Raw genomic sequence first — 12,173 nt, 5'->3', positions numbered from 1 at the left:
CTCTTCCTTGCTTCTGCCGCCACGGCTCTCTCCTCCCTTGTCATGTCTCTGTGTGTGTGTGTGTGTGTGTGTGTGTGCGCCCTCGTGTGTGTGTGTGTGTGTGTGTGTGTGTGTGTAATAACCGAGTTTGGGGAGACGAAGCCACGCCCGTCACAAGCTTTGGAAGAGTCGCGTGTTGACGGCCCCGCTCCTGACAATGTTACCAGCACGGAGCGCACCTCTTGTTGGAGTGTCTTCCACGCCTTTAACTTAACATGCATAATACAGAGTTTATAAAAATTTAATTAATTCCTTTAACTTTTGCAAGACAATCCAAAAGTGACCTAAGCATGGTTGGAGCGTCATCCTTACAGACACTGTTAAGTTTACAAGAATGTTGACATTTAACATTCTCTCAGCATGCGAGGGAGTTTAAAGATGAATGACAAAATAGGAATTTTTCTCAATAAAATCTTCATTCAGGCGTCAAGCAGAGATAAGGAGATAAAAACTAGAAGTTTTTAACAACCTAAAGTTTACAACGTATTTAGTAACACAAAATCAAGTTTTTAAAAGTTTTCAGAACGAAAAAATGTGTTGGGATAGGACGACTGGGCACTCTTCCTTCATCACTCTCCCATCTGCACCCACCAATCAGTAATTTGGGACAGAGATAAAACCATTTTTGAACTGTATTCTAGGCGGTCATGCAACCTGTCCTTCTAATAGAGTGCCACAATTTAATGTGTACCCTTCATAAAGCCACAAAACATCGTACAAGAAAGTGGTAGCGGCTCACGAAATTGACATACTGTCCCGTTCTCTGTTTTGGGTCCTCTGGTAGGTTAGGATATGGTCATTTTAGTATTACAGTTTCTTGACGTTGGGAAACTTTAGATGGACGAGCTGCAAGGAGACACGTAAACACAGAGACAACATTTGTATATTTCAGGGGTGTTCCGTTTAGTGTTTGGCTCATGGTTTTAGACTTCGTGCATAAGGCAGTACAGCTTTGGGACAACTTTGTCCCAAAGTCTGTACTGCCAAGTCAACATCAGAGGACAACTCTACAACATGTGTAGAGTTGTGCTCTGGAGAGAAGTGCTTTGTGGAATATTCCTAATGAAGAGAGACTTAGGAACAGAAAATTGGCATTATCTACCCACGACGACAAACACCTCTACACCCACGGACACCCAACGGACAACCCTAGCACATATAAACCCAGCTCAGATCTCCCAAACTGCCTACCTGTAATGCCCACATCTACAGCACCCCCCCCCCTTCCCAACACACCTACAACACACCCAAACATGCAGCTACAATACCCTCCCCCCCACCATCTCCAATGACAAACACTTACATATCTACAACGTCCCTACATATAATTATAACACCCCACACACACACCAACACCCCCGCCACATTGACCACCAACACCCCCCCCCCCACCCCGCAGACCACCAACACCCCCCCCCCCCCACAGACCACCAACACCCCCCCCACAGACCACCAACACCCTCCCCCCACAGACCACCAACACCCCCCCCCCACAGACCACCAACACCCCCCCCACAGACCACCAACACCCTCCCCCCACAGACCACCAACACCCTCCCCCCACAGACCACCAACACCCTCCACACACATACCACCAACACCTCCACACAGACCACCAACACCCCACACAGACCACCAACACCCAACACAGACCACCAACACCCCCACACAGATCACCAACACCCCCACACAGACCACCAACACCCCCACACAGACCACCAACACCCCCCCCACAGACCACCAACACCCCCACACACAGACCACCAACACCTCCACACAGACCACCAACACCCCCCCCACAGACCACCAACACCCCCACACACAGACCACCAACACCTCCACACAAACCACCAACACCCCACACACAGACCACCAACACCCCCACACAGACCACCAACACCCCCACACAGACCACCAACACCCCCACACAGACCACCAACACCCCACACAGACCACCAACACCCCACACAGACCACCAACACCCCCCCACAGACCACCAACACCCCCACACACAGACCACCAACACCCCCACACAGACCACCAACACCCCCACACACAGACCACCAGCACCCCCCTCCCCCACACAGACCACCAACACCCCCACACAGACCACCAACACCCCCACACAGACCACCAACACCCCCACACACAGACCACCAGCACCCCCTCCCCCACACAGACCACCAGCACCCCCCTCCCCCACACAGACCACCAACACCCCCACACAGACCACCAACACCCCCCACACACAGACCACCAACACCCCCCACACACAGACCACCAACACCCCCCACACACAGACCACCAACACCCCCCACACAGACCACCAACACCCCCACACAGACCACCCCCACACAGACACCCCCGCCCCTCCCACACTGTAGCAGAGACCTAGCCACCAAATATTCCGTATACACATGTTAAAAATAGTGTGTTAGCCGGTGAGTGTGAGGGTGGAGAGGTGAGTCAGGCCAGTACCTCCCCGCCGCCCCTCACTCACCCATTCTTCCCCCCCCCCACCTCACAGTCCTCATGCAGGGGCGGCCGGAGTAACGCCACACCTCACACTCACGGCGCTATATGGGGACCGGCCACTCCTCTACCAAGCTGTCCATCCTCTTGGCGGGCTTATTCATCCATCAATTTGTGCGACGGGTGACGGTTGGCAGACGGGTGACTAGTAGCAGACGGGTGACTAGTGGCAGACGGGTGACTAGTGGCAGGCGGGTGACTAGTGGCAGGCGGGTGACTAGTGGCAGGCGGGTGACTAGTGGCAGGCGGGTGACTAGTGGCAGGCGGGTGACTAGTGGCAGGCGGGTGACTAGTGGCAGACGGGTGACTAGTGGCAGACGGGTGACTAATGGCAGGCGGGTGACTAGTGGCAGGCGGGTAACTAGTGGCAGGCGGGTAACTAGTGGCAGACGGGTGACTAGTGGCAGGCGGGTGACTAGTGGCAGGCGGGTGACTAGTGGCAGGCGGGTGACTAGTGGCAGGCGGGTGACTAGTGGCAGGCGGGTGACTAGTGGCAGGCGGGTGACTAGTGGCAGGCGGGTGACTAGTGGCAGACGGGTGACTAGTGGCAGACGGGTGACTAGTGGCAGACGGATGACTAGTGGCAGACGGGTGACTAGTGGCAGACGGGTGACTAGTGGCAGGCGGGTGACTAGTGGCAGACGGGTGACTAGTAGCAGGCGGGTGACTAGTGGCAGACGGGTGACTAGTGGCAGACGGGTGACTAGTGGCAGACGGGTGACTAGTGGCAGGCGGGTGACTAGTGGCAGACGGGTGACTAATGGCAGGCGGGTGACTAGTGGCAGGCGGGTGACTAGTGGCAGGCGGGTGACTAGTGGCAGGCGGGTGACTAGTGGCAGGCGGGTGACTAGTGGCAGGCGGGTGACTAGTGGCAGACGGGTGACTAGTGGCAGACGGGTGACTAGTGGCAGGCGGGTGACTAGTGGCAGGCGGGTGACTAGTGGCAGGCGGGTGACTAGTGGCAGACGGGTGACTAGTGGCAGACGGGTGACTAGTGGCAGGCGGGTGACTAGTGGCAGACGAGTGACTAGTGGCAGACGGGTGACTAGTGGCAGACGGGTGACTAGTGGCAGACGGGTGACTAGTGGCAGACGGGTGACTAGTGGCAGACGGGTGACTAGTGGCAGACGGGTGACTAGTGGCAGACGAGTGACTAGTGGCAGACGGGTGACTAGTGGCAGACGTGTGACTAGTGGCAGACGGGTGACTAGTGGCAGACGGGTGACTAGTGGCAGACGGGTGACTAGTGGCAGACTCCTGCACCACAGATAGGAACCATCCGTACACAGCCTCGGGGCGACACTGGCCCAAAACACAATTATAAGGCTAAGAAGGAAAGCTAATACAAATTAATAAACACCGGCTCAGAATCATCTCAGACTTCTAGACAGGAAAAACATTGGGTAAACATATTGATCAAACATCATTACTTCAACATCTCCCTCATGAAATCATTTCTCAAAGTGCTAATCTTTGCAAGAGAGCTATTAACATCTCCAAGCCTCAACATTAACTATTCCCACAGTCTCTCTCTTTCTCTGTAACTACTAGTTTACTAGCATCTTACCTAGTAACTATTAGTGTACTTGTTACTATTATTATCATCTGGATAAATTTATATATATATATAAATTCTTCCAAGCACAGCTGAAGTATTATACATGTCTTAAATACCACACTTCTACTGAATGGTCTGTTTTGATCAGCAAAGTGAGGGGTGACTGGTGTGAGGGAGGGGTGACTGGTGTGAGGGAGGGGTGACTGGTGTGAGGGAGGGAGGGAGGGGTGACTGGTGTGAGGGAGGGGTGACTGGTGTGAGGGAGGGAGGGAGGGGTGACTGGTGTGAGGGAGGGAGGGAGGGGTGACTGGTGTGCGGGAGGGAGGGAGGGGTGACTGGTGTGAGGGAGGGAGGGAGGGGTGACTGGTGTGAGGGAGGGAGGGAGGGGTGACTGGTGTGAGGGAGGGAGGGAGGGGTGACTGGTGTGCGGGAGGGAGGGAGGGGTGACTGGTGTGAGGGAGGGAGGGAGGGGTGACTGGTGTGCGGGAGGGAGGGAGGGGTGACTGGTGTGAGGGAGGGAGGGAGGGGTGACTGGTGTGAGGGAGGGAGGGAGGGGTGACTGGTGTGCGGGAGGGAGGGAGGGGTGACTGGTGTGAGGGAGGGAGGGAGGGGTGACTGGTGTGAGGGAGGGAGGGAGGGGTGACTGGTGTGAGGGAGGGAGGGAGGGAGGGGTGACTGGTGTGCGGGAGGGAGGGAGGGGTGACTGGTGTGAGGGAGGGAGAAAGGGGTGACTGGTGTGCGGGAGGGAGGGAGGGGTGACTGGTGTGAGGGAGGGAGGGGTGATTGGTGTGAGGGAGGGAGGGGTGACTGGTGTGAGGGAGGGGTGACCGGTGTGAGGGAGGGGTGACCAGTGTGAGGGAGGGGTGACCGGTGTGAGGGAGGGAGGGGTGACCGGTGTGAGGGAGGGAGGGGTGACTGGTGTGAGGGAGGGAGGGGTGACTGGTGTGAGGGAGGGAGGGGGGGTGACTGGTGTGAGTGAGGGAGGGGTGACCGGTGTGAGGGAGGGAGGGGTGACCGGTTTGAGGGAGGGAGGGGTGACCGGTGTGAGGGAGGGAGGGGTGACCGGTTTGAGGGAGGGAGGGGTGACCGGTGTGAGGGAGGGAGGGGTGACCGGTTTGAGGGAGGGAGGGGTGACCGGTTTGAGGGAGGGAGGGGTGACCGGTGTGAGGGAGGGAGGGGTGACCGGTTTGAGGGAGGGAGGGGGGGGGGTGACTGGTGTGAGGGAGGGAGGGGTGACCGGTTTGAGGGAGGGAGGGGTGACCGGTTTGAGGGAGGGAGGGGTGACCGGTTTGAGGGAGGGAGGGGTGACCGGTGTGAGGAAGGGAGGGGTGACCGGTGTGAGGGAGGGAGGGGTGACCGGTGTGAGGGAGGGAGGGGTGACCGGTGTGAGGGAGGGAGGGGTGACCGGTGTGAGGGAGGGAGGGGTGACCGGTTTGAGGGAGGGAGGGGTGACCGGTGTGAGGGAGGGAGGGGTGACCAGTGTGAGGGAGGGAGGGAGGGGTGACTGGTGTGAGGGAGGGAGGGAGGGGTGACTGGGGTGAGGGAGGGAGGGGGGGGGTGACTGGTGTGAGGGAGGGAGGGGTGACCGGTGTGAGGGAGGGAGGGGTGACCGGTGTGAGGGAGGGAGGGGTGACCGGTGTGAGGGAGGGAGGGGGGTGACTGGTGTGAGGGAGGGAGGGGGGTGACTGGTGTGAGTGAGGGAGGGGGGGGTGACTGGTGTGAGTGAGGGAGGGGTGACCGGTGTGAGGGAGGGAGGGGTGACCGGTGTGAGGGAGGGAGGGGTGACCGGTGTGAGGGAGGGAGGGGTGACCGGTGTGAGGGAGGGAGGGGTGACCGGTGTGAGGGAGGGAGGGGTGACCGGTTTGAGGGAGGGAGGGGTGACCGGTGTGAGGGAGGGAGGGGTGACCGGTGTGAGGGAGGGGAGGGGTGACCGGTGTGAGGGAGGGAGGGGTGACCGGTGTGAGGGAGGGAGGGGTGACCGGTTTGAGGGAGGGAGGGGTGACCGGTGTGAGGGAGGGAGGGGTGACCGGTGTGAGGGAGGGGAGGGGTGACCGGTTTGAGGGAGGGAGGGGTGACCGGTGTGAGGGAGGGGAGGGGTGACCGGTGTGAGGGAGGGAGGGGTGACCGGTGTGAGGGAGGGAGGGGTGACCGGTGTGAGGGTAGACACACCCCGGGGTCGAGTCTACTAGCGCTAATAATATCGTTAAACAAACAGGCTCTCGTCTCACCCTCATCAGAACCAGAACTGCCACCACCCCCTCATCCCTCATTTAACCCAGCTACCACTCCTCATTCCGCCCTCCCCCACCCCACCCCTCCCCTCCGCCCCTCTCTGACCCCTTCAGTTCTCTCTCCGTTGCCCACCCCCTTTTCCGTCCCCTTGACTCCCGTCGCAACACTATATCACAGTATTTGAAAATGTGAAAAAAAGTAGAAATATTGATTTAAAATCACGAGAGAAGGAGGAGAGGTCGGTGCGTCTCCCTCCGTGGTCACCAGCTCGAGGTGGACCTTGTGGTCACCAGCTCGAGGTGGACCTTGTGGTCACCAGCTCGAGGTGGACCTTGTGGTCACCAGGAGACGACAAGGGCCCACCTGAACCCACATCACCTGCATAGTGTCGTTCAAGTATTCAGTATACCTGTATGATCTGTTAGCAGGTTGAATTAAGGGAGGTCTCGTGGGCCCTGAGGGACAAGTACACTGCCCACTGTTGGGTATCAAGACACTGGCACTGGGGTATGACTGAGGGCTCGTACTCCCTTTTCACCGGCATCTCCTTAAGTGACGGAGGGAGAACGGGGTGGGGTCAGAAGGGCCTGGCCCTATTCGACCAGTACCGGGAGATGGGCTCTACCTAGGGAACGACTGCTGCTCGCTGAAAATTGCACAGGACCATATAATTGTTCAGACACTCTTTCACACTACTCACAGAAACCACAATAGCGTGATCCTCCCTGACTTAGGTCCCAACCCTCACCACGGCCCTTGAGGATTTGTTCACTCGTTCACACTGTAATAATATTAATTTTATCATATTATGTTTATAAATTTTTGCTGTTATTATTTGCTATTATTATTGATTTTATACAAAATCAATTACGTTTTAATTTCATTTTCATGTTTGTTTCAGATTGTGTAGTACTATTATGAACATCACGAAGAACATTTCAGAACAACATGAAAGGAGTGACTGGTGCTTTATATAGTCAATGTTAACACAAAATCTCTCTAAGTAGTATACGTTGTAGAGCTGCAGCAATTATAGCCATACCTACAACTCCTCATATTGATGGATTTTCAGTACACTTTCCACCACTTTTGGCCCAAATACTTGAGTCTCTCTCAGTGCTCCAAGAGCACCACCGTCTCCCAGGTATACTGTCTTAGACACTTAATTATTTAACTATAAACAGACTTGTGGAAGGAATCTAGATCAAGGAAATCAGAGGAACACAGCAAGTGAAGTTCCTTGGCCAGGTGGTAAACAGCTCCGTTGCTCCGCCAAGCTCCACATTTCTCATTTACCGGCACCTTTGTGTCTTGGAAGTTCACCGTTGTTATGCAAATAGAAGACTGACTTGTAACGGGGTAATGAAGAATGGGAACACGCAGAAATGGCTTTCGTATTTTCTTTGTTACATATAACACACACTTGTACTCTCTGTTGTCACATATAACACACCTTTGTACTCTCTGTTGACACATATAACACACCTTTGTACTCTCTGTTGACACATAACACACATTTGTACTCTCTGTTGACACATATAACACACATTTCTACTCTCTGTTGACACATAACACACATTTGTACTCTCTGTTGACACATATAACACACCTTTGTACTCTCTGTTGACACACATAACACACCTTTGTACTCTCTGTTGACACATATAACACACCTTTGTACTCTGTTGACACATATAACACACCTTTGTACTCTCTGTTGACACATATAACATACCTTTGTACTCTCTGTTGACACATATAACATACCTTTGTACTCTCTGTTGACACATATAACACACCTTTGTACTCTCTGTTGACACACGTTGTACTCTGTGTTGAGACTTGCGTCTGAACGACCAATACTGCTACTATCCAGGATGAAGTCCTCTTATCCTTCCTGACCAGATCACTTCGATTCCAGACTGCTGGTGTTCCCGAAGGGGATGTCTTCTTGGGAGTTAAGATCAGTTGTCCGTTCCAAATTGAACAGTCCCATAAAGTTCAAAAGTCATGTAACATTTTCTCAGTTGTCTCAGCTCTAGAAAAGTTTCCATTACTCACTGCTCTACCTGAGGCAGCTCTACCTGAGGCAGCTCTGCTTGATGCTTGATATATAAAACTTGTCTCTAGGTGACCACATCAACCGTGTATAATCAGCAGCATATGCAGGTCTGATTACATCAGCTGTCTGACCAGCTGCCAAAAATTCAACGCCAGCGTGGCTTCCTGAACACCAGGAACATCAACAAGGCTGGAGAAGCCCCGAGGAATATCCCCAGGCCACTCCCAGAGCTGCAGGGAGTCACCTCAGACTATGTATTAACCTCACGTACAGTGAGCACGTGAGGTACGTCAGGTGAGTAGAGAGAGAGTGTGGGTGGTGTGGCACGCGAGGCGGGCACCTCTGGCCCTCACGTGCCCCACTAGTAGGGCACCAGTTTGGACCCAAACTCAGTGCCTCCTCCCTCATCTCTGTAAACACAAACACTCACATATATTCCCTTCTTCACCCTGACTTTGTAAGTCGCACCGTATTAGGAAGCTTATGGAAAGTTCAACAGTCGACCTCCACTGGTAAGATCCTTGCGATCAACACTCAAGACCTACGACCACCAGTGACCACTCACCACCAGTGACAACCACCAGTGACCACTCACCACCAGTGACAACCACCAGTGACCACTCACCATCAGTGACCACAGCCTCACCGTACACTGTCATGAACTCTTTGACCACTGGGACATACAGTAACAAAAACAATTTGCGATAATGCTATAGAATAATACAATGGGTTAACACGTAACTGAAATTGTCAAAATTAGGCCGTGGTTGATGTTAGTTACCACGACCAGCTGCACCTCGTGTCAACGACACCAACCAAACGCTCACAAGAGATTTAATAAAATAAATCAGCTTCATATACTTAGTAAATAATATAACTCTGTCTTGTCATGGGTGTTGTGTTGATCATTGGAGACTACCTGATCAAAATCAGTGAATCTTACCCAGTCAAAAGTGTGGAGCAATATAAAATCTGGACCATGAAGAAACTTGGGTCAATGGAGTACTTCCTCAATAAGAAATTTATCTGAAGCAATTGTTTTGAGCGTTGAGAAACATTCAACGCGACCCGGAGTCAGGAACCCCGAACACCTTGGACAAGAAGTTAGAGACAACACCTTCCTCAACTTCATCTCATCAGAAACTCTTAGTGAAGAAGTCACAATAACATCTGGTAGAGTCTTGCCTTACATCCCCAAGGATGCCCGCCGGAAGGAAGCAGCTAAATTCACCAACGATCTAACGTCATTGATGCTCCAGAAACCATCAACGCATAACACAATCTTTTGTTGTTTTGAGGTGAATGGTTTGTGCCATCAATGAGAGAAAAGTCACTATCCACCTCAGTAATCAGGAATATTAATGAACTTCCCAGAGAAGATAACCTGGTCCGCCTTCCAACTCGCACAAAAAATCGTCCATAGTATATGAAAAAAAAAACTAAAAATTAGAGCCCAAATTAGCCAGAAAATATAAGAACGATACTATGGGTGCAGCGAGAGGTGTAAGGCGGGACACTATTGTCTCGAGAAACATTACCCCAGCACCAGGGCTAACACCCCCAGCACCAGGGCTAACACCCCCAGCACCAGGGCTAACAGACACCCCCAGCACCAGGGCTAACACCCCCAGCACCAGGGCTAACACCCCCAGCACCAGGGCTAACACCCACAGCACCAGGGCTAACACCCCCAGCACCAGGGCTAACACCCCCAGCACCAGGGCTAACACCCACAGCACCAGGGCTAACACCCCCAGCACCAGGGCTAACACCCCCAGCACCAGGGCTAACACCCACAGCACCAGGGCTAACACCCACAGCACCAGGGCTAACACCCCCAGCACCAGGGCTAACACCCTCAGCACCAGGGCTAACACCCCCAGCACCAGGGCTAACACCCACAGCACCAGGGCTAACACCCCCAGCACCAGGGCTAACACCCCCAGCACCAGGGCTAACACCCACAGCACCAGGGCTAACACCCCCAGCACCAGGGCTAACACCCCCAGCACCAGGGCTAACACCCACAGCACCAGGGCTAACACCCACAGCACCAGGGCTAACACCCCCAGCACCAGGGCTAACACCCCCAGCACCAGGGCTAACACCCCCAGCACCAGGGCTAACAGACACCCCCAGCACCAGGGCTAACACCCCCAGCACCAGGGCTAACACCCCCAGCACCAGGGCTAACACCCCCAGCACCAGGGCTAACACCCACAGCACCAGGGCTAACACCCCCAGCACCAGGGCTAACACCCACAGCACCAGGGCTAACACCCCCAGCACCAGGGCTAACACCCCCAGCACCAGGGCTAACACCCCCAGCACCAGGGCTAACAGACACCCCCAGCACCAGGGCTAACAGACACCCCCAGCACCAGGGCTAACACCCCCAGCACCAGGGCTAACACCCCCAGCACCAGGGCTAACACCCCCAGCACCAGGGCTAACACCCCCAGCACCAGGGCTAACACCCCCAGCACCAGGGCTAACAACCCCCGCACCAGGGCTAACACCCCCAGCACCAGGGCTAACACCCCCAGCACCAGGGCTAACACCCCCAGCACCAGGGCTAACACCCACAGCACCAGGGCTAACACCCCCAGCACCAGGGCTAACACCCCCAGCACCAGGGCTAACACCCCCAGCACCAGGGCTAACAACCCCCGCACCAGGGCTAACAACCCCCGCACCAGGGCTAACACCCCCAGCACCAGGGCTAACACCCCCAGCACCAGGGCTAACACCCCCAGCACCAGGGCTAACACCCCCAGCACCAGGGCTAACACCCACAGCACCAGGGCTAACACCCACAGCACCAGGGCTAACACCCACAGCACCAGGGCTAACACCCACAGCACCAGGGCTAACACCCCCCGCACCAGGGCTAACACCCCCAGCACCAGGGCTAACACCCCCAGCACCAGGGCTAACACCCCCAGCACCAGGGCTAACACCCCCAGCACCAGGGCTAACACCCCCAGCACCAGGGCTAACACCCACAGCACCAGGGCTAACACCCCCAGCACCAGGGCTAACACCCCCAGCACCAGGGCTAACACCCCCAGCACCAGGGCTAACACCCCCAGCACCAGGGCTAACACCCACAGCACCAGGGCTAACACCCCCAGCACCAGGGCTAACACCCCCAGCACCAGGGCTAACATCCCCAGCACCAGGGCTAACACCCCCAGCACCAGGGCTAACACCCCCAGCACCAGGGCTAACACCCCCAGCACCAGGGCTAACACACCCCCAGCACCAGGGCTAACACACCCCCAGCACCAGGGCTAACACCCCCAGCACCAGGGCTAACACCCCCAGCACCAGGGCTAACACCCCCAGCACCAGGGCTAACACCCACAGCACCAGGGCTAACACACACCCCCAGCACCCGGGCTAATACCCCCAGCACCAGGGCTAACACCCCCAGCACCAGGGCTAACACCCACAGCACCAGGGCTAACACCCCCAGCACCAGGGCTAACACCCACAGCACCAGGGCTAACACCCCCAGCACCAGGGCTAACACCCCCAGCACCAGGGCTAACACCCCCAGCACCAGGGCTAACAGACACCCCCAGCACCAGGGCTAACACACACCCACAGCACCAGGGCTAACACACACCCACAGCACCAGGGCTAACACCCACAGCACCAGGGCTAACACCCCCAGCACCAGGGCTAACACCCCCAGCACCAGGGCTAACACCCCCAGCACCAGGGCTAACACCCACAGCACCAGGG

The 12,173-nt window shown here is 55.6% G+C and overlaps 1 protein-coding gene across 1 annotated transcript; it reads left to right on the top strand.

Moving 5' to 3' along the window:
• Positions 1–2,619: 2,619 nt before the first annotated feature.
• LOC138367463 (uncharacterized) lies at positions 2,620–3,843 on the top strand. The gene has a single exon (XM_069329125.1). It carries the CDS (start codon positions 2,620–2,622, stop codon positions 3,841–3,843), a length of 1,224 nt encoding a protein of 407 aa, XP_069185226.1.
• Positions 3,844–12,173: the final 8,330 nt, after the last annotated feature.

The sequence above is a fragment of the Procambarus clarkii genome, chromosome 22 (assembly GCF_040958095.1).
Source record: "Procambarus clarkii isolate CNS0578487 chromosome 22, FALCON_Pclarkii_2.0, whole genome shotgun sequence".
Taxonomy (NCBI): Eukaryota; Metazoa; Arthropoda; class Malacostraca; order Decapoda; family Cambaridae; genus Procambarus; species Procambarus clarkii.
The sequence above is the reverse complement of the archived record's forward strand: the minus strand, read 5'-3'. Positions and strand labels throughout refer to the sequence as shown.